This window comes from Cyclopterus lumpus, chromosome 6, assembly GCF_009769545.1.
Source record: "Cyclopterus lumpus isolate fCycLum1 chromosome 6, fCycLum1.pri, whole genome shotgun sequence".
NCBI lineage: Eukaryota > Metazoa > Chordata > Actinopteri > Perciformes > Cyclopteridae > Cyclopterus > Cyclopterus lumpus.
Genome location: NC_046971.1, coordinates 7,997,159 through 8,024,198, shown reverse-complemented (window position 1 = coordinate 8,024,198; position 27,040 = coordinate 7,997,159). Strand labels below are relative to the sequence as shown.

Here is a 27,040-nt window from a genome sequence, read left to right as displayed (position 1 = left end):
ATGCTGCACCTCACCCTGCTCCTCCATCTCCTGGTCCTCTCTCTCTCCCCTGCAGGTCAGTAGCACACTCAGATGAAAGGGAATAGCTCAATTAATTGGCAGAATGTGTTATTTTCTAGATACGGTACCACGGCTGTTAGATGAAAGCAACGCGGCTTTAAAACTCACACCTTACACTCGGCCCTTTTAATGTGAAAATCGTGTTAGTTTTCATAGCTATTGAAATATTGTATGACCCCATGACTCATTCAGCTTCCCAGCTGTGAGTTACAGTTGAAATAAAACCCTGTAAATCACAAAGGGAATTCTTGATGCTTTTTTAAAAAACATTTTTTTTTTTTACAAACTATCAACACAATAAGTCTAAAGTCTACTCATATTGCAGCTACAGAATACATAGATACACTTTGATGAATGGGTTCAGCTAGGGGGAGATTTCATTGTGATTTCAGTAAAGGTGTGTGTTAATGTCAGACATATAAGTAAATCCAATCTATATATAGGCTAACGGAACAAAAAAAAGCACGTATTGTAGAAAATGCTACAAAAGCGTATGTATATCTGCCAGGCTGGATAGCCGTGTGCCTTGGAGGGCCTCGAGTTTGCAGGTTTTCATTCCTCTCGGTGATGCCGCTGTGCAGTCAGCTGTGTCGGAAACAAAGCAAAGTGGTCAGAAAACAGCAAGCCTGAAAATGACCTGTCTAAAAAATTTTAAAAAATGCAACCTCCCCCTGTGTTCCCACCGTGGGCTGTTTCACTTCTTTCACATTGGATTTCACGTGAACCAAAACAAAAAGGGAGAGCTTGAATTGGGAATACTCCCGGCTTTCCCCTTCACATCTTATCCAAACACACTTTGAGGAGATGAATCCCCCCCATGGTAAGGCAATTCTAGCTGTGTTCACCAAAGGTTTAGGCAGCACTGCAGCTTAAGCTTAGAATATCCTGTTGAAGATGCGCTGACATTCATCTACAGAAAAAAAGAAAAAAAAGGCCTCAAAAGCTCCACATACATGGTTACATGGCACACACACACACACACACATGGTTACATGGCACACACACACACACAATCGTCAGGTTGGTATAATAATGTGTTTTCCCTTCTGTATATGTACATAGATAACCATTCGACGACAGCATTACAGAGTAAACCTATAATCACTGAAGGCGAACCACAAAAGTCTTGAGTTTTCTATTTTATTGTGAAGAGAAGGATGTCGTGGAGAGAGCCCACAAAGCTATTCATCACATGCTCTCCAAAAGAAACTCTTATGACTGATGATGATCATTTGTTTTGATCCATTTTCATGTTTCCTGTGAAAGAAATACACCAGCAGACATACAGTATATTTAAAGCATCGTCGTTCACTATGTTGAAACGATTTCTTTTTTTGACTTACAGATGCATCAATGCACGAGGAGGTACCCGACTTTTATGGAGGTAAGACTGATTCAAATACCAAATCAGATGCTTCTTGGTTTTGGATAGCGTTGAGATAATTTGAGTCATATCTGATCAAAACACACACACACACACACACACACACACACACACACACACACACACAGCGAGCTTGCCAGCAGCATCAGTCTCGCCAAGACACTCCACCGCTCACTGTGTTTGATGTGAGCGGGTCAAATTCAAAATTAATTAAAAAAAAATTTGTTTTACTCATGTGTCCAAAGTTTTATCGTTGGTGATAAGGTTTCAAGATCAAGGCTGACGACAACGTCACGGAGAATGTTCAAAAACCAGAAAGGTCACTCAAAGCACCCTCACTCAGACTCAATACCTGAAATGTCAAGAAGTTGCACTTATTTCTATTTTATTAATAGTTTTCAAAACAGAGATAAGCACGCTGCACGTGTTTACTGGTAGGTGGGTAAGGCGGTGGTCTTGGGGTTCAGAAAGGGTTAAAACAGGCTGCGATTCAATAACACTTTGTTTATACAGCGTCATTCAAAGTGTGCAACACGAGATCTGTTTGAGCAGAGGACGGCCTGTGACTTTAAACTTTAAAACACAACTCTTGCTCAAGAGAGCTGTTGCTGACATGTAACGTTAAGTTTGATTCAGATGGTTACGATTTTCACGAAAAGACAAACACGCCTCGCTGTCCAGATGTGGGTCTGTGTTCGTTTTGCACAATTGTGCAATTTTCCGTGGAAATCTAGTGAAAAGCCCAAACCCTCACGGCATGTCTTTTCATATGAAATACAGCCCTTTGAACCCCCGTTTAAAAAAAAAAAATTAACAATGCAGCCAAGCTAAAGTTTTCCGAGAAATAAGAGCGATAATACATCAAACACACCATTCGGCTTTTGTACCGTTGATTCACTAATTTACTGAAATACAATAAAAACCAGAGAAAAGAAGAATGTCAGATCCAAACCGGCTTCAGTTGCAGCTCTGCCCGCCTGCAGCCCCTGAGGTGGTAAAACTACAATAATATCTGCCTGTCTGGATGCGTTAAGGGACGGGCAGTGACAGATGGCTCCCTTTCTCTTGGTCCACAATAGGACAGGACTAATGAAAATCTATCTGGAGGTCATGTTTCTTTCAACTGGAGCTATTTCTGGGTTCCTCCAACTTGCCGATGCACATAACTCCTCATGGCGATGGTGAAATTCCAAGACTGTACTGCACATATTAATCTAGGATCATTAGAGATGGGACTGTATTAGAGCTGCCATGCCTCATTGTGGGGATGTGGGGATTATAGGTTTATTATAAGTGTATTTAATTTCATTATTTACTTTTATTTTAAGATTGTTTACCCCTTTTTCATACAACCCATCCATCATTGCAGATAATCCTGAAATATTAGGTGAGACACTGAGAACTGTTTATGGGAATAGTTAAACATATTGGGACCTAAACAAAATGTGCTCACTTGTCAAGCGTTAGTTGAGAAAGAAAATACCACTTTCATAACTGCCGTCATATGAAGCTCCAGCCGGCAGCTTAATATACTGACTGAAAATGGGGATTTAGTTGCCTGGCAAAAATCAGCACATCGAGCATCATAATTAACATGTTATCGTTTGTTTAATCTGTACAGAAACCAAAAGTGTATAAATGACATGGTGAGGTTTTACAGTGGGATGTGAGCCAGACTGTGTCTTGATGGGGCACAGTCGCTGTGAGGTTGCCAGGCAACCAGCAGAGACTCCAGGAAGTCCCTGCCCGGCCAAGACATAGTCCGTAAATAGTCTCCATCGATTTCACACACCCGGGTGAAGATATATGCATTTCCCAAAATGTTGTAATTTCTCTACGTCGAGTGTGTTGGCCAAAAGGAATATAAAATCCTTCCAAGCGCAAAGTGTGATTTTCAAAGGTGCAACATTTCAAAAAATATAAAAAAAATCCAACAGAAAGCTGTCTCCTTTTTCAAAAATACTGTACATCTTTATTGATTGAGAGTTTTTAATATACAGAGCAGCTTGTCGTTTACTGTCCTGTCAGCTTTAACTTCTGTATCTGCATAACATTTGCACCATGTATGTTATTCTGTGGGAGGAAATAAAGTGGAGGCAGACTGCCAGCAAGGGGTAAATTGGAATAAAAGGAAGTCTTGCTGATTCGTTGCCTGGGAACACGTTGGGATGCTTGCACGCAGGTTGAAGGAGACTATATTATTTCTCCTCTCTTTTCTGCTCTATGAAGCAACTTGTACAGTCTGTGTGCCTGTGTGTCACCTCCTGGTCATGTGGACAATATCTCCATTCTTTCTCTCTAAAAATAACACGGCATGAAGCAGCGAGGACTCTGCTGAATGCTTTCGATGCTGCTACACACATCAGTCCGATACACGTAGACTCTTAAGGTCACTGCGCACTAATACGTGTGAGAAATGCTGCTCAGGCCCGAACACTTTGAAGGCTTTGTCGAACTTGGACGAAGATGAAGGCATAGCCAGAGGAAGCTGTGGATCCCACTGTCCTCGAAGGTTGGATCTTTGCGTAGGTGGAAGAAGATGTTTTTATTCTTGCAAGTGAACTGCTTCTCGTTCAGTCCATAGCAAAGTTAACGCGGATCATTCTGCGGTTAGAGCGTCCATCAGCCCCTGCAGACCTGAAGGATGGCTGTCAAAGGTCTGGAGTTGTGCCTGCCCTGAAGTGTATTCAAAGTGTTCCAATACTTCAGTGAAATTAGAGCTGCAACCGTCAGTCGATCAACAGAAGAATAAGCTTTTTACTTATTTTCTTAGCAAAAAAATTGCAGATTGGAGATCCGGTTGCAGATTTTGAAATGTGAAGATTTGATGTTTGCCTTTGTTAAGCATGATAGTTGACTGAATGACCTCGGGACAAATAGATCTGCTTGTTCATAGTCAATTTGTTGCCAACATAACTTTCATGGTCTTAGTCAGCTAAGATTTCTTTGATTAGTCGTTTTTCTTATTTTATTTTATTTTTAATGCTGAATGACTCATATCTCTGGTGAGAAACTCGTAGGCCTAAGAATGTCTTTGGTTCTCCATCGTGAGCAGCTCTGTTGAACATAAATTGAGTGATTGAATATACTGAACATCTGATGAAAAGCTGAGAAATATATTACGTTATTTTAATACGCTTATCCGGTGATGGATTCTGTGTAAACCTCTGCCAATCGATTTATTAAAGCAGACTGTGCTTAAGAATAATGTGCTATGGCTTGTGAAACATCTGGATTCAAGTCCCCACTCGCCCATGTCCTGTTTGAGTACCTCTGCTCTGTTCCAGCCATCATTCCAGAGAATAATTTGTTTTGACAGCAGTCGTGATTGCACAGCTGGCACCACACTGGCTGAAACTGGTACTCTCATGTCCACACTTCTGCAAAAATAATGTTACTGGCAGTGAAGCAGAATTCGTTATTTATTCAACATATGACATCTAAAGAGTAGATTTCTACCAGAGGGAGAATTTTATTGGCCACCGTGCCTCATTGTGTGGCTCAAGGGCTTGTGGGTAATTATTGCTACACCGCACTTTGGGGGCCTAAAGGAAACAATATGTTATATGTCCCACTTGGACACTCTGGGCCATGCAAACAAACCGTGCTGCAGATGTAGCCGAAACAGACAGCTGTGAGTAAAGTTAAATTCATCCGAGGATTAAGTTCCTCTGGGATTTTGATTAATTATGTGACGATTTAAATGTGAAACCAGAACATTTATTTAGCAAAATGGAAAGTGAAACCCGTGAGACAGCTGCACATTTGTTTTGAAGGAAGACATTAAACAAGAAAATAATTTAAACAAAGATGACAGATTGTTGTTGTTTTATGTTATTGTGTCTGTATACTGTTTCAAGTCGACACGTCGGTGTCGTGCACATAAAATTATACCTGAAACCTCAATGAATAATTGATGTCTCATCACAAACTGATGCTAGAGAAAATGGAAGGCTCCTAAAATAACAGCCTTTTCGGTGCCTCAAATTCTAAACTTATTTGCTCTTCAGATGAATAGGAGTCTGTGTTTTATTATGAAATCTGAATCGGAAGATCACTTAGTATGCCCCGTAGACACAGTTTGTTCTGTCTTTGTGTGTGTGTGTGTGTGTGTGTAAACAAGTACTTGTTTGTTAAACAGGACAATTCAGGGCATCCACAGTAAAGTCATTTTAATTTAAAAAAAAGAAGAGAAGTGTGTTTTTATGCAGCGAAAAAGAGAACCTCTGAAACTAAGAGATTGGAATATGGATGTAGCTTCGTGGAGTTGGAAAGAGAGTCTCTCTGTTTTTGAAGAAACTTATTAGGGCATGTTCAGGATGAGGGTGGAAACAGTTTATGAGAGAATACGCTAGTCAACTGAAGGTAGGAGGGCTCTTTGAGGCTGGTGCTTTGACCCCAACATTTGACTCCAATGCTTATAGTTTTTAGCAGAAATAATATTGACAATTTCCCCATGTTCCTTTTTCATGTTAGCATGCCATCATCTTCTAATTAGCTCTAAAAGTAAAGTAGGGTTAAGGCAGATGTGAATGTTTTAGTTTGGAGGTGTTTTGCCATCCACCAGGGTGGGTCAAAATATGACCTCATGATGGTGCCAGTTGGAATATTCACCAAAGTGAACACAGTTCCTCCTGAGGGGGACACGGATGTCTGTACTAATTATTGTGACAATCCATTCAACGGCCATTAGGGTTTATCCTTTTGAGCGTTGTGAATATCCGTACCAAATATTGATACAAATCCCCCCCCCCCCCCCCAGAAGCTGAGACAAAAACGCCATCATCATGATGTCACGAGGATCACCAGTCAAGACAGTCAGATCCATTCTCCGGTGGACCACGAATGTCTACGTCGAATTTCATGGCGACCCATCCAACAATTCGGTCTTGCGACTGACGTCGATCCTCCCTGGAGCCATTACTGACTAGGACGTCGAGCGAGCTTTAGAATGGAAGTAGACGTATACGGAAACCCAGGATGGATAAAGAAAGCGGAGCAGAGCGTAACAGTAGAATATAGGTTAGAGAGATGGAGGGAGGACACAGCAAAGCCAGAGAGTGGAGGAGACAGATAGCCAGAGGAAGTGAAGACGAGGCAGAGAGAATGCAAGAGGCCTGTGTGTGTCTCCAGGCAATGGGCCTTATGTGGCTTCAACACTCCCCTTCACCATCTGTCACAACCCACACTACAGGAAAAAGGAGAGGAGCGCCACCAGCGCTCATCTCTCCCAGTTTCACTCCGACTATGTCAGCACTGCCGCAGAGCCTTAGTGGCTCCCATCCTCCACCCCATTCCACATTTATATTTCATATTTACATGCAGCGCATTTAGCTGACACTCATGCAAAGCAATCATAAGTGCATAACAGTGGAATAGGGTCACTACTGTAGTATATTCTTTACTCTACTCTTTCCTGTTTCTTTCAGTTCCTCTGTTTGTCTTTTTCCTTCACTCCTTTTATTCTTCCTCTCTTGTTTCCAGAACATATTTTCACACTTTAATTTGCTTTCCATCGGCTCTCAGAATGCCCCCATTAATAGCATGTTTAATTCTCTCTCTCTCAGCCGGCGATATTATTCAGAGTCCTTGGGATTTGCATCAATGTCAAGCCTCCACACACCGTTAGCTGCTGGAGTGCGTGAGTGGGGAGTGGATCCCGTCTCCCCAACGTCTTAATTGCTGCCTCCTGGTTGGCCGTTCCCGGCGCGAGGACGGCGCCGCCGACTTGCCAGTGTGGTTACAAGTCGGTTTTCATACTGGTTAGGATTATACGATTTTTAATTCCTTTTGCTTCCCCGCAGCAGAGGCAGACGCACATTCCTCTGGTTCACTGATGTTTAACCGCACAGTATTGGAGATTACCGTATACCTCAATGTCAAGCACTCACACTCACATGCTGGAATGCATATGAGTATTGCTATATTTTCTTGTTCTTCTGCACAACAATATGGTCCTTGTCTTTTGTGGGAGTAACTAGCAAAATGTTCAGGCTTCTAAAGGATGCTCACCCGTCACTAAATATGACATTTTCAGAGGAAGTGAATCCGATGCGCTAACGCAGGCCTCGTTGAAGAGATCGAGGAGAAGCAGGATGTTACCGCCTGAAAGGACGAGCGTCTCCCCCATTGAGGTGTCAGCTGTGCTCTCTTAGAAATCGGTGACGCAGGGGGAATAACACACATGTGCGAGCGCACACTCACACGCGCTTTACATTTGTATTCCTGCAGTCACCTACACACACACACACTTGATCTGAGAGAATAATCTGCGTTTGGGAACATTTCACCTCATTGCTTATTCATAGCCTGGCATTGTGTTTATGAGTTATTCATGCCTGCGCTTGTGATGTCTGTCTATTCCAATGAGTAATGGGGGCTAATTGTACGTGTGTGTGTCGATGGCGTTAAAAGGCAGATTGAACCAAGAAAAGGCATTTTCATCAAGGAGGTTCTTCTCGCTGGATTTGCTTCACAGCGCCACGAAGGATGACACATGCGGAATGAAAAGGGTTTTTTGGGATTATGGAAAGTCAAGATAGAATTTCCAGTTCCAGGATTTGTATTAGCTTGCAACAATATCATATGCACTGGCAACAGATGAATGTTTCGCTGGCACCTGCGTGAGCACAGATCTGTCATAATTAGTGCGGCGTTGTGATTTTTGGGATGACGCAGGGGCTTATTACTGTGCATCGCGCTTCAAAGAGGGACTTCGAGAGGAAATCAAGGGTACGATTAGTTTCAGCTATACAACCGAGATTTCTCTGGAAGCAGAAACTGAGCCAAAGAGGCATGTGTGAAAACCACAAACCAGGAGGTAATATATCTAACAGGGCCGATGTTTTTTTGTTCTTACATCTGAACCCCGCTGTCTCGACGGAGCTGCCCTATCCGTGTCAGACAGACGCTGAGCTCTAACACCTTGTTGTTTCCTGTTTGCGAGTCTGACCCAGCTTGTTATTTAACCGGGTCTCGTTTGTTTGTTTGTCGGCAGAAGAAGCCACAGGTTACGGGCCAGTGTTTGAGGAGCAGCCGGTGGATACTATCTACCCCGAAGAGTCGCCCGAGGCAAAGATCACCATGAGCTGCCGGGCCCGGGCCAATCCACCTGCCACATACAAGTAACATATGTTCCCCATAAACCCAGTCTCATTACTACCCGCTGTGGGCCTCCCATCGCTCGTCATCTCTCTGACTGTTTTAGGATCTGCCTGTAAATAGCGAGGTCACACAGATGTGGATCTTAACCACGATGCACCTCAAAGGTTTATGATGTGTGTGTGTGTGTGTGTGTGACCATCCAGCAGGGCATGCATGTGTGATACATTTTCACCAAATGGTTGTGTCGTTGATCCGCCAATCGGCGGCAACTCGCTTTGTTTTCGTTTTTAAATGCCAAAATATGACACGACCGGAAAAAAAAATGAATAACAAACAGGATGTTGTTCCTGCAGCAGCAGCAGCACTCACGGCACCGCCAACGTGGCTCAACCTCATCTTGCAACTCAAAATTGAAAGCGCTTCACATGATCCATTTCAATTCAGATGTAAATGTGTGTCAATTATATTGCTTGGCATCCTCCAAGTCGGAGAGCTCAGTATTAGATGTCAGAGGAGAAGGAATTAGCTTTGACCACAGCTGGTATGAAGTGTTTAAGATGGTTCATCTACATGACATTTGTTATTGATATATAACAGCTTTTTAAAGATCTTGGCTAATTCGTACGGTATGTGCAGACATTGATTGCAAGAAAGGTGTGCCACATGTAGAAACTCCCATAACGTACTTCACAGCATACTGCCTTCACATTGCACCACTCTAGTGACCCTAATTTGTTTCCCTTGCAGGTGGAAGATGGACAGCGTGGAAATTGACTTGGATACACAAAGCAGCCACTACAGTTTAGTGGGAGGCAACTTGGTCATTAGCAACCCCATTAAAACCAAGCATGTCGGACAGTACTTCTGTTTCGCTACCAACATCTACGGCACGGTCATCAGCCGAGAGGCCTCAGTCCAGTTTGGATGTAAGTAACCCAGATGTGAACCCCATTTGGGCTGCCGTGATGTTCAGTCCGGTAGCGCACAGATCTAACAGAAAACTGCCCTCCAGCTGTCCTTTCATGCTTATTAAGCGTGGTGAAATTGCAAAGGGCAGCTGGGACAAATCATAAATGGTGTGGAAAGTGCAATTATTGAATGGTCTAACTTTACGATGCCAGCATGGCTAAAGCATTTTTCTTTGTGTGTGTGTGTGTAAACTACAGCTCAATTAAAAAACAGTTTAACTTTATGCATCCTTTCGTGTTGGTTTTATAAAAAATTAGCTCGAGGAGACTCTCAAATAGGAAAGCATGACAGTCGATTCTGAGTAGCTCTTGAGTCCGCCGTACAATTGATTTTTGTCTCCGCCTCGCTCAGACCTGGACCTTTTCTCGTCGGAGGAGAGGGAGTCGGTGTACGTCAAAGAGGGACAGGGGGCGGTGCTGCTCTGCGCCCCCCCACCACATCATCCAGGTACAGCATGTGACAGATGAGTGTGCTTCTGCTGAAGGGTCCCTACAGGTCTGCGTTCAACCTCCATCACCATGTAGCCGTAGCATCTGGTTGATTGAAGTGGGTGGACGGACGTCGGCACAGTAGTTAGCACTGTTCCCTGGTATGAGCAGCTGGACTGAAGAGTGTACATTCCCCATATATTTAAACGAAAGTGTGAGCGTCATTAGAAAAGTGAGCTTTTTTCAAAATGCACATATGGGATTTCATGACACTGATAAACGGATTATATGAAATGAACCAAAGATGTGTTGTCCCCTGTTGGCTTGGGATTGAATTGCCCTTCTTAATGTCCTCTAAGGTATAAAAATAATGACATCACCGACTTTGTCACTGTCTCATTATGAGTTTTAAGCTTTTTTTCTTCTTCTCAGTTTGCAGCCTTACCAATGCTGGTTTCACTTCAACTCCCTTATGGATGTAAAAGGGAAATAATTCAACATGTTTCATTAGTCTAATATCTAGTTCACGCTACAATGTCATTACAAGGGTTGTTGTTTCCCCCCCCCTTCTATTTGTCTGCTTGTGGCCTCAGTTTTTTTAAGCTTTTTAATAGCATTGCAGTTAATTTAGCCATAGCCATCAAACCAAATAGCTGTACACATATTTTCCATATTCACGCTTATGCAAATCTGTCAAACAGAGCAGTCTGAAAGCATTGTTAACTCTCTCCACGGCATCAGAATTACCTCGACGAGCCAATGTGCTCACAGTATTCCTCCATTATGCCTCTCAGCTAAAAGAATTATAAGATTTCATCTGAAAGGTCAATAGACGCTTGAATAATAAATCCCCCTCAGCGCCGAAGAATTGGGCTACTTCTATTTGCATGTGAGCCGGTTTCGCATCCGATCCCCTCGGCTCTTTCCAAAGCTCCCGCTGTGCGTCCGTCCAGGGTCTTGATTGACGGGTGCCGTTTTGTCGTTTCTCCTCCTGTGCAGATGAGCTGTCGTTCCGATGGATCCTCAATGAATTCCCCACCTTCATCCCACTGGACAAGAGGCGTTTTGTCTCCCAGATAACGGGTAACCTCTATATCTCCAAGGTGGACTCCTCCGACAGTGGCAACTACTCCTGCATCGCGTCCAGCCCGTCCATTTCCAAGAGTGTTTTCTCCAACTACATCCCCCTGGTGCCTCTGGCTGAACGTCAGTACCTCACTCTCTGCTTCATATTTCTGACCTTTCTTTAAATTGTGATTACATTGGAGCTGTTCCTGGTTTCTCCAGTTTTATAGCCAGTGACCTTAAAAAAGCCAAGGTCAAATGATGGTGTGATACCACAATAACATGCAATGCACTGCAATTCCCTGCAATTAATGTCCCTCCTTTGCAATACAAAACATTTGTTTTGATGTATATAATGCAATTAAGCTCAACACAATATCGAAATACAACAGAGAGACGACGGTTTGGATAAATAAATAGTCTCCAGACTTTTTGAGGTGTGATTATAAAGATGAGTTTGAAAAATAAGCTCCAAGAGAGGAAGTGACTCTGCCTGGCTGCAGCAAAATAGCACATTGATTTTTCTGTCTCTCACGTCGCTGCTGAAGCATCATGTTTAATCACAACAATGCTTGTTTTAAAAGTGATAAAGGTCATGCCACTGTTGTTGTAAACTAGATTTATAGGATGAAATCAGCTCAGAGTTAAATTGACACGCACACACACACTTGCTTTGAGACGGAGCCAGCATGTTATAAAGATACTAAAAAATACCTACAACATGAACAGCACCATAGAGAGCACAAACTAGTGTACAAAGATGTGGTTATTAATGCTCTGTGTGTATGTATAAGAGGTACAAACAAAAAACTAGACCACAATTTCATCATTTTCCTCACTGGCCTTCCCAGATCCCATCAGTTATTCCACTGTTTGATTTGAACTTTCATGGTCATGTAACTTGACCTGCTTCACCTGTGGCAGATTTGAAAAGAACTAAAGTTCCCGAACACAGAATAAAACGTTGTGTCCCACCAAAGAGGTCAAGATCAAAGCCGAGCCGACCATTTGTTTGGGCTCCCTCATGCATATGTGTATTACTATGAGCTGCCTTCTGGGTATGTTGTGTCCTTTACTCAACTCTAATTAGTTTGTGTTTGGGAGGGAGTTCAGACCTTTTGAAAAGCGCCTTGTGTATATGTAGATAGGACACAATGGGCCTCATTTCTCCAAAATTGCTTTTATGCTTTATATCCATTCTCTGTAAATAGAAAACCTATCCAAACATTCTTAACCATCTAGATCCGTCCATAGGTACAGTGTGTAAACACCACAATCTGGTTACAGAAAGCAGGATAAGCCCTGATGTGGGCAGGTGTTTCATTCACTTTAGTTATGTTACTAGTTTGTCCTTAAAACCAAGAAATGATGATCTAAAAATCAAAGTGATAGTATGACACCTGGAACAGATATATTTCAGTGCTGCACCTGTACCCTGCTGTCTGTATTACCGCTAATGACAACAATTCAAACCATCAGACCGGTAAATGCTCCGGTGCTCTATTTGAACTGTGTCTTCATTCTCCCCTGCTGAGGTAAATGTGTTAGTGCAGACATGACACAGAGGCTGAGCTCTTGACCTCACAGCATAGATCCACACACGGCATCTTGTTCTTGACTTGAAATCAAGTTTACAGGTTTCATTCTAAACTGACAAACTCCTGTGCCTTAGGCTGCGAGAGACAAACCCAGTTCAAATGAGTCACTGCAACTGCCTAAAAGAAACATGAATACGGGGAGTGTTGGTCCCTCATGTTCCATGTAAACGTCATAACCCAAATATTGTAAAAGAGAAAGCCATTGTGTCCCTGACCTAAAAAGCCTGGTTATGCATGTGCTTTGTGTGTGTGTGTGTGTGTGTGCTTCAGTAAAGAACATTTACAAAGAAGTATCTTTTGTTTAATTTCACCCAAGAAGAGGCTTTTAAAAGAAACCTTGAATCAAACAATGGTGAACATGCTCTCAAAATCATCTGGGACCTGTGTTTGTTTCAGGCTTCGCTGGTAGAAATGTTTTCATCACCTGAGTCATGATTCTGGCTTGTTCTTTTGCCTTTTAGGTCCCATCAGGAAATACCCTGCTGACCTCAAAGTCAAGTTCCCAGATACCACTGCTCTGGTGGGGCAGAATATCACCTTGGAGTGCTTTGCTCTTGGGAAGTAAGTGTGACAGATCATTGCCTCTGTTTGACATGTGCACCGTTTGGACTGGAAGCTTACGTGAAAGTGAGTCCAATCTTCTCAGTTACAAGTGTTATAAAATATATTATAATATCCTCAAAGGAGAATTGAAATGAAGATGGAACACGTTTCAGAAGTTGTTTATGCTCACTCGGTAATGAAATGAGGAAAGGTTACTCATTAAATAAGTTCATTGACATTGATGCGGCACATCAATACATATATATATTCAAAAAACAAAAATACAACATTTTTAATTATAGGCATGATGTATCAATCTCTCAAAACACCACATTAGTTCACCCTTATTAGTGCACAGTAAAATGTTGTTTACTGTAGATCGCCTGAGATGCACTGGCTGTGCTCAGAGCTAAATCATTCATAACGCATGTTTCAGAACGATGATGACTTGGGAGTGCAGTGGTGCGTTAGTGATGCAGTTAAAGCCTGCCTGCCTTGTGTGTTATTATTTATTCATCTCTCTCTCTCTCTCTCTACCCTTCCCAGTCCTGTCCCCGAGATCCGCTGGAAGAAGTTGGACGGACAGCTTCCCCCCAATCACGAGTTGCGTATGTCGGGGGCTCACCTGCACCTGTACAATGTGCAGTTTGAAGACGCGGGCAGCTTCCAGTGTGAGGCGGTGAACTCGAGAGGGAAGGACTACCACGCCGCACGCGTGTCTGTGGAAGGTAGGCGGCGTGCTGTTTGTCATGTCATTGTCGTCTCCTCCTAAAACTCAATAGCAGGCAATGCACTCGTTCATCGAATGTAAAGCTTATTCTTCATAAACGTTATCTCTTATCTTCTGGACACTGTGTTGCGTGGGGGTACATTTACCAGCCCTAGTATGCTTTGACAGGTTTTTCTTTCTTTAGATTTAACACCTACTGTTATGCCTCAAGTATCAAATCACATATTATTGAGCGTCTTTTTTTAGTTTCAAACACTTTTTCAAACCCAACTCTGATTTTTCTCATTTGCAGCTTTTCCTGAGTGGGTGGAGCAGATGAGCAGCACAGAGCAGGACCTGAGCAGGGATTACACGATGCCCTGCGTAGCCAGCGGCAAACCTGAACCACGCATCCGCTGGCTGAAAAATGGACAACTGGTAAAATTATGACTAATAGTATTTGTCTCGTCTCTTGAACCTTTAATTTAGCTATAGCTGTGGTATAAGCAGAACCCCCCCTCCCCCAACCCCTTAGCATCTCCTCGAGGTGCACAGTGTGCATCCCAGAATTGTTCCAGTAGCACAGCAGTGACAGGAAGCTGGCACTGTGGGGACACATCATGTCAGGAGAAAGGACCTGTTGGTATTGAGTGTGTGCCAGCGTGGGTTGTGTAACCCTCCATAGAAACACCTGTCATCAGCACTGAAAGATACCCAAGAGAGTAACAGTTAGTGGCAGCAGAGTGGGGGAGCTTGTTTGATATATGCGGCGGGATTCATCATTATGCATTAATGAAATCCTCTCCCAGTCAAATATACAAATTGGTCTTCCGCACCTCTGTGGATTTCAACAATGATTTCAATCATTTGCTTACTAATAGAATTGAAACTGTATGAATGTGGAACGCCGATATTTTAACTCCACACTCATGTTATTTCCCCACAGTCTCACAGGAAAGAGATGAGGTTCAGCAGCTTGACGTTCGACGATTCAGGGATGTACCAGTGCATCGCAGAGAATCACCACGGAGTCATATATGCCACTGCCGAGCTGCGCGTGTATGGTGAGTCACATTTGAGCTGCATCAGAGATGTAAAGGTCACAATTGAGAGGAACTAATTGGAGCTCTTTAGGATTTATGGAGTGCAACGTCAGATTTGCTATTGAAAAAAAAAAATACAATTACACAGAATGCGGTCTACGAATTCACTTTGGACATCCACATTATCATAGTAGGTACACGACACATTTGTATTGATGTAAAACGGACCGCACAATTATGCAGGTGATGCATATTCCGATAAGTTTGTGATGTCCCTCCTCAGCCTGTGCTCCCACGTTTGAACACAACCCTGTGAAGAGAGTCATGGCAGCCAAAAACGGCCGGGTGGTGATCGAATGTCGACCCAAAGCGGCTCCAAAGCCCTCCTTCTCCTGGAGCAAAGACACCGAGCTCCTCCACAACCACACCAGGTGAGCAGTCTCCATCACCCTTTCTCTGGCTGGGAGACGCATCAGGATCTGGGTCACATGAGCACGAGGCCGAAGTAACTGAGAGCTGTGGCGCCTCGCTCCTCTTCAGGGGCTCGACGCAAAACAGCTTAGTGACTTTGGGGATCTAAATAAGCTCTAGATCGCCTCAGTTTACTTTGCGCCAGAAAATCTTTAGTGTTGTTGTTGGTGAGTGATTGCTGTTTGTTGGTTGCCATGCAAGTGATTTCTGTTCGTTGGTTGCCATGCAAGTGATTGCTGTTTGTTGGTTGCCATGCAAGTGATTTCTGTTCGTTGGTTGCCATGCAAGTGATTGCGGTTTTGTTGGCTGCCAGTGATTGCTGGGCACTGCTCCGGTGGTTGACATGAAACTCCTTCTCAAGCTCGTCGAAGTGGACGGTCTGGATGTGTAGAGCTTCTGTCATTTGCTCCTCACTGACAAAACAAGCCTAATCTGAGAGCTCTAAGCCCCCCCAGGCCTCCTCACCCCCCCACCCCCACCCCCCATGCACCACAGTGGGGTCTCACGTAGAGGGGGGAGCAGCGGCCACATTACTATGCAGCATATGCCTCATAACAATCTGGATGGTGGCTGTCGCGGGCATCTGGCTCGAGCATGAATATGAAACACGCAGATAGAAATTAATCCAACGTCGTCGCCTCGCTTTTTTTTTTTTGTGTCTCGCTGAATAGTTTTCAAGTTGACTTGTCTTCCTTGTAAAAACGTGACTCCCATTAGGGAACCGGCAAACACACTTTCAACATTTTTCATCATCCACATGAAATAACGTACGCTTGGACTTTCGACCTTCGTCTCGTGCTGAATATTTATCATCTTGCATCGCTCTCTCTTGTCGGCGTGGAAATAATGAATTCCGGTGTCTCCTTAGGGTGTTCATCTGGGAGGATGGGAGCCTGGAGATCCGGAACGTGACACGCGCAGATGAAGGCAGGTACACCTGCTTCGCCGAGAACGACCGGGGCAAGGCCAACAGCACGGGCTCTCTGTTGGTTACAGGCAAGTTCAACAGCTAATGAGCAACGCTTAATTGATAACGCTCCTCTTCATCCCTCCTTTTTTATAATCCAGGACATCTTGTGTTGCTTTGACTGACGTCAGCCTCTCAGTCCCACTATTAAAGCGTTCCGACCTCCAAATGTCTGCTGTTGAATTATTACCAGAGTGACAGTATGCCGGCTACTGGTGGGTATTCAGTCATTCGCCAAGGACTGAAGGCTCCAGATCCAATGTGGCGGGATGCACTGTTCAATGAGGAATGAGGAGAGGACTTGAGTTATGAGATAGTTTGATTGAATAGCATAATAACATTGATATGAGTTTTTTTTTTTTTTCTTCAAACATTCATTCAATCTCAGCTGTCAAACTGTTTTCGTTGTTGTTGTTGTTGTACAGTTGATCTCATGTGATGATGCACAGCTCTTTTCTGCCCTCTTCTGGACATTTGTGTACATTGAAGCATTCAAGCTATTTCATATCAACACCACAATTACCATTGAGCTGTCTGCTACGTGACTGCTTTTTCTTAATTTAAGTCACTTACCTGTTATTTTCATCCACCTCATCACATTTTCAATTAACCAAATGACCCTTCATTTGATCTCTTTCTCATCGTCACTGGTTCCCTTGTGCCTCCTGTGTTTCTCCTCAGAGTCCACAAAGATCACCTTGGCACCGTCCAATGCTGATGTGAAAGTGGGAGAGAACACCAGGATGCAGTGCGCCGCGTCACATGACGCTTCCCTGGACATCACCTTCGTCTGGTCCCTGGATGGCCGGGTCATTGACTTGCACAAGGAGAGTCACCATTACGAACGCACCCTGGTGAGACAACATGTTGGTTCATGAAATATTCTAAAGGTATATGAAACATTAATAGTTTAGCTTGATAGCCCTAAATTTGCCCCCCTTTTGCCAAATCTCAGCTCTAGTCTGGAGTTCATCCAGTCAAATCATATTGCAGGTCGTATTTTTATTGGAATACCTGAAATGGAAAAGTACAGCCTGCTTTAAATGGATATGACTCTAAAAGCCATTTCACATTCCTTCGCTGAGTGCAATAGTGCATTGTATATCAATTTAATAGCAATTTCCGCTAACATCCATTATTGTTGACATGACCTACTCTCACTCTTGGCTCAGCTCTAACCATCAGTTAGCGGTTAGCATTTCTCATTTGCCACTCTGCCCACTAAGCAAACACTATTATGATTGTGATTGATGATCCCCCCCTTTTTGTACACAAGGAGGATTTTCCCCTCATATAAATGTGGTCCGGTTCCACTGAATACAGTTTGTGTGGTATTAGCGAAGCATGTTTGAGTCTCAAACTGCGAGTTCAATGCAGTCGTGAATATTAGAGAGTGCAAACACTGTGTGGAGGCTTACACATCTTCATAGGAGCAGAGATGAAGCCTTTGAGCTGGAGTCCATGTCCAGTTGACCTTATTGGATGTTGAGTTGGATAACTCAGTCCTTCTGCTCTTGCGGAATTACGCTGGTGTTTGAAATAATATCTCCTTTTCCATATTTCAAGATAAGTTTCAGGCACAGGGAGACAATATTTTACATTATAATTTTGCTCTCACAAGAACACAGTGGGAAGGCTTTGCCTCATTATCTATGACGTTTTGCCTTCTCCTAAATAAACTGTTGTGTTGTTTATTGCAGAATGGAAGCTCAAACGGCGAGCTACTGATCAAGAACCTCCAGCTGAAGCATGCTGGACGCTACACCTGCACTGCACAGACCCCCATTGACAATGTGACGGCCGCGGCCCACCTGGTCGTCAGGGGTGAGTCACGAGTGGCACATCTACATACATCTCAAAGGCTCTCGAGACATCCAACATGAAATCACATTATTCTCTATCATTTCTAACAGTTTGGGTTATTTTACACGACAGATTTCTGTATTTTGTGTTGTGTCTGTGCTCTTCTTCTAGCTGTGGTTCGTTTGGGTTCTGTCATTCAGATCTGATTAAGCTCCGCCCACACAGTCCGGATGAAGCAGTTAGTTAGTGTTAAACTCCAGATAAATAATAATAATAATAATAAGTATTAAGATGGTTTTTTTTTTTTTTTCAAACGTTATGAGTGAAATATGTAGGATTTGAAGCGAGGTTTCCAGGGCGGTTAGTTCCATCGAGCTTATTAAACTGAACACAAGACAAATGAATTTCACGGTTCATTAGGCACATATTTCTAAAACAACTCATTAAAATTTTTCCCCGACTCTTTCTTGTCAAACCCAGCGTGTGAAAAAAGAGAGAAGAGACGCAGAGAGATAACACAAGTACTGCATCTACAGAAGTTCATCTTTTCCAGAGTAACCAGACCGAGACTCCAGACAAAGGACAGCAAGAGAGGAGGCCGCTAGTTAACCCACAACTCTGTGTCCAGCCAGAAAAAAGTATATAAATGTAGTTAATTTGATAAACTCCCAATATAAGCTGTCGCTGTGGTTGATTAATTAGAAGCAGTTGCAGATTTGTTTAACTAAATGGAGCAAGCAATGCTTCTGTATCCTTATGAGTGTCAGCCTCCACTTCATCATAACCCAATAAAGTAGCGCTTTTTATAGAGTAGCGTGAGAGCTGTTGACGTTACAGCTCGTGGTTGTTAGTTGTGTAATGCCATGTAATACGTATTTGATGACTGAAGTGTGTCGGACATGATACATTTCTGTCCTTCACCACAATATTTTGATACGGAGAGCTGCTGATTACAGCACTTGTTCTCCACAAACAGATATCAACACGCACAAAACGAACCCTGCCGCTCTTCCGCAGTGCGCCGTCTGTCATTTATTGTATTTCACCTTGTGGGTGACTCATCAGCTTGTTTTCACCCCTTCATATCCTGATGAGTGACAGCTTGCCTTACGGCCTCTCCTCGGCTCTTGAAGGGCTCAGTGTCGGTGGACAAAGGATCCCTTCAGATAGGAACCCAAGTGAACTGGTTGCCAGTGATCCCTGTTGGGCCCTGGGTGTGCTGCCACCGCTGCTGCTTGCTGAGCAGGTGTCGACAGACGGCCAGGTGAAAGCACAGCAGCTGACGATAACGTTTCCCAGAGTGGAACCAAAACACAGGCAACTGGGCCGCTCCTAATGGAGTGCCAAATGCCTGCAGTCTGGGCTGCAGCGAGCTGCAGATGAAAGACGGCCATTTATCACGGCAGATGAGGAAGCAGATCCGCTTCGGGAGATTGTCCGAAGCTAAAAACACAATTCTCCACCTGTAGCTTGTTATTGGTGGGGATTTGCGATCGGGAGAAGAGCTGTTTCCATATGACGGGCGTGTGTGTTATTGTAGCGTATGTTACGGCCTTGCCCGGGATTGCCGTTGAAATGTGGCTGTGTTAATGTAATTGTCTGTGAATTGGGTAAACTATTCAAAGGCTGTATTACATTTGGTTCTTGGGAGTGAAGGATGTCAGTTAGTTCAAAGCGCTGAAGCTTATCAGACACAGTGTTGGACAGACATGGACAATATATGAATATTTCAGCTCTTACAGTGTATTGTACAAAAAACAAAATACTTTCTCTTCTGACTTGTAGAGGAGAGGCGACGCTAAGGGGCTGTCCAGCTATGTCTAATCGCCTTACTTGTCTCGGCTCATATTCATAACTTGGAAAAAAGTAAATCCTGGATGATTTTTCTGAGGCTGTGGGTTGGGAGGCTAACCTTAACACAGTCTGGGTTTTCAATTAGGCCATTTTTATGTTCCAAAGGAAGAAACGAGAGGAGCACTGGATTCAGAGGCTTTTTGCTTGAACCGTAGTTCATGTCAGTTAATGGGCTCTAATGCTGTAATCCACATCAGTCTTTGCTGTTGAAGAAGAGACCGGAAAGAGAAGATGTAAAAAGCTTCGACGTGCTGCGTTTCATGGGCATCAAACAGAGGAGATTGGTGTTGAAGTATTACGTTGTTTCACGGCTCATGACTTTTGCCAATAATTTCCTCATGATCTTGAAAAAAGATGAAGCTCTTTCAGAAACGCGATGTCCACTTTCTGTCTCTCTGCAATTTTAAAGTATGGATGTTCACTCTCTGCCTGAGGGACGTATACAGTATATACAACTGTTTAGCCCCTCTTGTATTCATTACCCATCAACAAAAACACTGATAACGTGTCTCTTCTTCTTGTCTCTACCCCAGGTCCCCCCGGAGCCCCAGGTGGGGTGCGAGTGTTGAACAAAACTGACAAGAGTGTAACATTGCAGTGGAGCCGTGGAGCAGACAACCACAACCCCATCTCCAAATATACCATCCAGTACAGGGACTCCTTCTCAGAGGATGTCTGGAAGAACGCCACGACATGTGAGAGCTTCAGCACACTCAAATAAACACTGCTACCTGAATGCTGAGCTGGCTCCAGTGTTATAATACTGTGGGTCATGCCACGTAGTTATATTGTAGGCCTACATGGTGGTTAATGTCTCTTTAAAGACGGCTAAAATAGAATTAAGTCACGCATCAAGGCTTTGAAATATAGGAACGTATTCTGAAAATAGAACTTCATTATTGTTTTAAAAGACTTTTATTTATTTATTTTTCTAAATAGAGGGAAAGCAGAACCTATATTATTACGATGCTGTAAATCCCTGACATTTTGGCATTGTAAAATGAAATCTGTGCTTTTTCGCTCCAGCTCCCGCGGATGTAGAGGGGAATGCGGAGATGGCCACAGTGGTGGATTTGTTCCCCTGGATAGAATACGAGTTCAGAGTGATTGCCACCAGCACTCTGGGGAAAGGAGAGCCGAGCAGCCCGTCGCCTAAAGACAAAACCCTGGAAGCATGTAAGACCACGGCCTGACGTCGGGCTAACACTTGGTACATATAACTGACAGTGAGAAGATGCAGAGTAACTTTAAATGTCATGGAAATGTGGTCCTACGGCCCAGCTTTCCATCCTGATATTTATTCTTCACCGTTCAATTACAGCGCTGTTTACTTGTGTTAAGTATCGCTGTAGAAATGAGTCAGCAGAAATCCCATCAATCTGAACTTCCTACGGTAGAAGCATGCTGCCAAGCTCACCACACAAACCTCTACAAATGAGCACTCTGCTGGAAACTGTATACTAAAAATTCAATTATAAAATAGAAATCACAGGCCTACAATGACCTCTCTTAAAAAGAATACCCTTCATTTGAGAGTGAGCTACCAGACGCAAGACAAAACCAGAAGACCTTTGCCTCCTTTCGTGGCAAGGTTCCCACATTGACCATATGGTGTTGCATTTGGCACAGTTCAAAGACATCGATATTGTATTTGCAGAGGAAGGATGTTTCAGGACCGCTGCCAGGGATAGGTTACAGCCTGTGTGGGTTGGCGTTGTTTGTGTGGATTCTTAGCATGTGGGCTCAGAGTTCTGCTGTCGCTGTCTCATTGTAGTTCCTGTGGTGGCGCCCTCTGACGTCGGTGGCGGTGGAGGAACGAGCCGAGAACTGACCATCACGTGGACGGTAGGTCTGGACCTGCCACCGGAGGACGGGGCTCATGTTTAAAGCTCACAGAGAAGGAGACACGGCGCCATTATCTCACCTCAAGCTCATTTCTAGTCAGAATGGATTCCATTTCTAAAGACAATAATAACCTTTGGAGCCCTGTTGCTCCACAAGGGAAACATGCCAGAACAATGAAAAAGAAACAGACATCATTCCAACAATAAAAGGCTGAGGAAAAAAACAAAAAGAACATCTATTTCAGTGAGGTGCTGGCTCACACACGCACTAATCACTCCAGTTCCATTTATTTCAACTTTGATCAATGTTTTGGCAAAATTTGCCATACTTTGATGATACAAATAAAAGTGGTTCGTGAATTTAAAGGAAGCCATTGATAGTTTTCCAGTCACTTTGGAAGACTAACAATGAAGTCATATCAAAAGATGAGCAGAGGAACTGAAGCATTTAATTGTCTCGTACTTTATACCAAACAAAACAACACCCCCATCAACAAAAATCAATGCCTGAACTGAATCATTATCTTCCGTTTCCCCGCTGCAGCCATTGATAAATTAGCTCTCATAGGTAAATTGCCTTGGAGGACGAGGCGTTGCGCTCGGAGATAGGTTGGCGGTGCCTAGTGCAGGCACGTCTCGCTGGAAATATGATGATGAGAATAAAGTGCCAACAAGGGAAACGAGGCGTCGGGAAAGATCAAGAGGGACGAGCCAGCAAAGCTTCACAACTCTGAACTCTTGTGTATCACTCACAGAATGCTGTCATTTGCCCCAACATGTACAAATCATCAAGTGGAATTGGCCTTTTCTGAGTCTTGCTGTTAATCCGAGTATACAGCACACGCAGTGAATGATGCTTGATATTTATAATGCGAACTCTGACCGGATTATGTTTAATTCACATTAGGGGGTACGCAGGGTCGAGGGTTGTTTTGGATAAAACATTTGCCACATTAAAGTAATGTTTGATGTTTCTGCCATCAGCCTGTGCAGCCGCAGTACTACTACGGGCCGGATTTTGGCTACATCGTGGCCTTCAAACCACAAGATGGAGCCCAGTGGATGAGGGTGACAGTAGCCGACCCCCAGGCCAAGCACTACATCCACAGAGACCCCTCCATTCCTCCAATGACAGAGTACCAAGTCAAAGTCAAGGCATTCAACGGAAAAGGAGAGGGACCCTTCAGCCTAACGGCCGCCATTTATTCTGCACAGGACGGTAAGCACCGAAAAGATCTACAGCTCTCAACGCTGAAGCATTAAGGGGAAAATGTGGCAAACTGATCTCAAAACGATGTCACAGATCAACCTGCTTCTGTTTTCTCGGCATCACGGAGAATGAGGAGTTCTTCAATATGCCAACACTCTGCTATTTCAATCTGTCAGTGTCAGCTACTTATCACGAGCAGGGTTTTCAATGGAGTAGGACTCATTTAATAGGAGTTCTCATGTATAGTTGTGAGGAATTTTAATACCCTTTGAAAGTGAACCTATCTTCCCCTCTCTCCGTCTTTCCTTGCGGGGGGATTACCATGATCTATGTAGCATGAACCAGAAAGCTGATAATTCGCCCAAGGATGCAAAGCATTTAGCCTAGTTATTAACTTTCACTGACAGACAGTTGAGATAACCACTGGCAACCCAGACATGATGGGTTGCAGAGATGCCCCGTTGCCACGGTAACCCACTTTGGGAACGCTCGCCGTTTGTTTGAGTGTCTATATTTTTTACAGAGAAGCCTGCAAAAGCACTTTGCCTCCAGAGTTTGCGTCCATTTGCATTTGTTTGCACGCCAGTTGTGCAGTATTGTTTGTGTGCCTTTGTTTCTTTGTGCAGCACAATGACTGTATGTGATGGGTCGCTGGTGCAATGCCCAGCGTGACGATTTAACATCCAAGGACAGTTTTCTGGCACAGGCAGCCGACCCAAAGTGTAAAAGTGCCCCATAAGTCACGGGGAAGTGTCAGAGTGGCCAGTGAAGGAATGTGGGCCAAGAGAGATTTCCGTCACTTCCCTCGTACCTTAGAGTGATTCATTCACATCACTACAATGACGCCTGAGCACCACTGAGAGACAAATGGTATCATTAAGGCCAATAAAAACAGACAAGGAACGCTAGTTAGTTTATGGTCATGGTAAAGGCTCCAAATATGTCCGTACGTATAAAATACGCTATGTCGGAGTTTTTTGTGTGTGCAATATGAAGGACTCTTCCTTGAAAATTGATTTTCTATTTACCAAACTGCACTCTGTGTCTCTCCTCAGCTCCATCTGAAGCTCCTGGGAGGGTCGACGGCAAAGCTCTCTCTGCCACGGACGCCATCGTGTGGTGGCTGCCTCTCTCACAGGGCAATGTAGATGGATACCAGGTCAGTGGGAAATGTTACTGAGGTATCCCGGGAAAAATATAGGCAAGGTCGTTTTCATTTTTTTGTTGTTGCTAGGGTCCATCCTAGGGTCCTAGCCATCTCACCTCTGTCCGTCCGTGTCCCAGGTGAAGTACTGGAGGATTCCGGACGACAGTGAAGGGGGTGCCGAGACGGTGGTGGTACCCGGCAGTGAGAACCACACCAGACTGGAGAGTATGAAGCCAGACTCTCACTACCTTGTTGAGGTTCGGGGCTACAACTCCGCAGGATACGGGCCGGCCAGCGAACACCACCAGATCCACACCAAGAAGCCCCGTATGTTGTGCTTTGAAGCAGTTTAGTACAGGGATCTGCATGGATAACAACAACACGAGTCATTTTAATATACTTGTAATTCATTAGCCCTTTTTCTGTCTTTTAACAGCTCCAAGTCGAGCTCCCAAAATAATTGGTCAAAAGTTAAAGAGCCACTCAGTAGTAAATATTGCCTGGGAACACGTGAAACCGCTTGCTAACGAGGCAGCAATAGAAGGTTATAAAGTGAGTACAGTTTTACATTTGCACTGATTCTAATGTCTCTGAAGTGACGTGTCTTATAAAGGATGTGTGTGTATACCCAGGTGCTGTACAGGCAGAAGGGCCACTCCACAGGCACTCTGTACACAACCAGCAAGCAGTACATAGACCTTCCCTTCCACGCAGATGGGAACTATGTGGTGGAGGTCCGGGCGCACTCAGAGGGGGGAGACGGGGCCGTGGCACAAATCAACATCAACATCACAGGTAACACGAGAATCCACCATTTACTTATCAATTCTGATCAGTGTAATGTAGTATTTTGAAAACATTCACGATTTTTGTTTTTGCTACATCAATACAACTTTTTTTCAACTAACCTCTCTTGTTAATAACCCTCTATAGCCTGCATAAACAGAGAAATGCTTAACAAATGTAGAAAGTCAGCTAAATTAACGAAAATCCACCTCCAGCGGGTTATAGTACAATTTAGGTGTCTGAGTTCGATTCAGTTTTTAAGTTATTTTCCTTTCAGTAAAGATGTGTCCTTGGTCTCATAAGTGTTGGGTAATACTACTGTATTCTGTCTTCACCTCAGTTTAGTTCCATCAGAGGATCACAAATAGAGAAAGCCTTCAGTCATTTGTTCACATTTCAAATCCACAGTGCCGAGGTGTCTCACTGTGACGGTTCATTCCCGGCCTGCCATTTGCCAGGGAGATTATGCAAGGTTCAAAGTTGGCGGTGGGTTGTCATTTGTCACAGCTAGAAGGGTTCCCATGGGCCCGAGCAGAGCTGACACTTCAGGTTTCATACATTAGATTGGGGGAGCTAAGATGGGAAACCTTACGATCCATGACTAAAGCCTTGATAGCCCCCTGACTCGACCCCTCACTGGCTGATGGACTGACAGGTAGGCTGACTGGATGGAGGAGGCCGTAAGCCTCTGTAATTGATCTTGATGAGTAGAGGAAACCCCTCCCGTGGTTTTCCCTATCCCTTATCGCTCAGTCCAGACCCATCTGACAGCTTGATTTCACAGACCCGGGAATTTAAGCCGTGGGGGATTTCAAATGCAGGGCATTGACAAATGGAGGGGCATTTAAGGTGATCTCCACACACACGGGGTATAATATCGCACTTCACACACCAAACACGGCCTTTAGTTTGATGGATGTGAGCTGGACAATCAAGATACTTTTTTTTTTTCCTCAATCCAACAGCAAGGTATATTTAAGGGAAAAACTGACATAGCTCTCTCTCTGTGTCTTTCAGGTGGAGGTGTCATGTCCGCCCCGTCTCTCAGCGTACTCTCCCTGCTCCTGTTGGCTGCGCTCTGCCTGAACCTCTGAATGTAGCGCCATCTTTGTCTTCACTTCCTGTGAAGGAGACTCTTTGTGGTTGACGCCTGTGAGGACTTTGGAACTCTTTCCACAATCTTTTGGTTCCATCCCGTATTCCAACCCTTCCCCGCTGGAATATGTTTGTGGAAACAGACACAGAAATGGAAAAATCGGAAATGGACAAAGACATCCCTTATTTATCCACAAAAGGCCTCTTTGGAGGAGTGTCAAAGGAGTTCTGTCAACTTTTTAAATATGCCTTATAGAAATGATTGCATTTATCTTTCACAATAACTTGTTTTAAGATGGATCATGACTGAAAGTGTGAACATTCCACTTTAGATTATCCGTTAAGTCTATTTACATCATGAAGCCGACCTTTCTTACATAGATTAAGCTGTTTGTTCAGAAATGTGGGCTTCATTTGATCTGTGATATTTAGTAAGGAAAAATCTATCCTCCAGCACATTCCGTAGTAAAAGGTAAACAAGTAGCTGTGAAGGATAAGTGTAGGAGTTTATAAAAATGTCGTTATGTCCTTCTTTACTTGCAGTTCGGTGGCGTTTTCTTCTAAAAACATGAAGCACAACCTTTGTTACAGAGATGCAGTCAAAGCAAATCTCATCCTTTCATAGTTGCTTTTTAATAACTAGCATCATAGAGGAAAGAGCAAGTTATGCCATGCTGAAATAATATATCCAATAAGTGGTATTGTTTTGCTATCTAATATACTAAGGGTAGTATTTGAAGAAAAATAGATTGGGTTGACCTGCAAATCGATGCTTATTTACAAAACACAACACAAGCTCTATTGATAGAATACCTCTTTCATATTGTGTGCATGTCGACATCGTCACATGGAAGGAAGGTTTGAAATGGTTTATAAGTGTTTGGGAGTCTAGGCACATGGATCCATATTTGCAAAGCTGAATGTAAAACCATAGACGCAGGAAGTGAACTGAACGACATA

The 27,040-nt window shown here is 43.7% G+C and overlaps 1 protein-coding gene across 1 annotated transcript; it reads left to right on the top strand.

Moving 5' to 3' along the window:
- LOC117732259 (contactin-1a-like) lies at positions 1 to 26,248 on the top strand. The gene is made up of 23 exons (XM_034535084.1): positions 1 to 55; positions 1,406 to 1,444; positions 8,442 to 8,568; positions 9,296 to 9,474; positions 9,869 to 9,964; positions 10,945 to 11,151; positions 13,070 to 13,169; positions 13,698 to 13,879; positions 14,174 to 14,298; positions 14,807 to 14,924; positions 15,187 to 15,334; positions 16,243 to 16,370; positions 17,023 to 17,195; positions 18,042 to 18,165; positions 20,532 to 20,693; positions 21,025 to 21,174; positions 21,773 to 21,843; positions 22,827 to 23,061; positions 24,108 to 24,211; positions 24,337 to 24,526; positions 24,636 to 24,751; positions 24,832 to 24,994; positions 26,003 to 26,248. The coding sequence occupies exons 1-23, from the start codon at positions 1 to 3 to the stop codon at positions 26,077 to 26,079; spliced, it is 3,069 nt and encodes a 1,022-aa protein (XP_034390975.1). The 3' UTR covers positions 26,080 to 26,248.
- Positions 26,249 to 27,040: the final 792 nt, after the last annotated feature.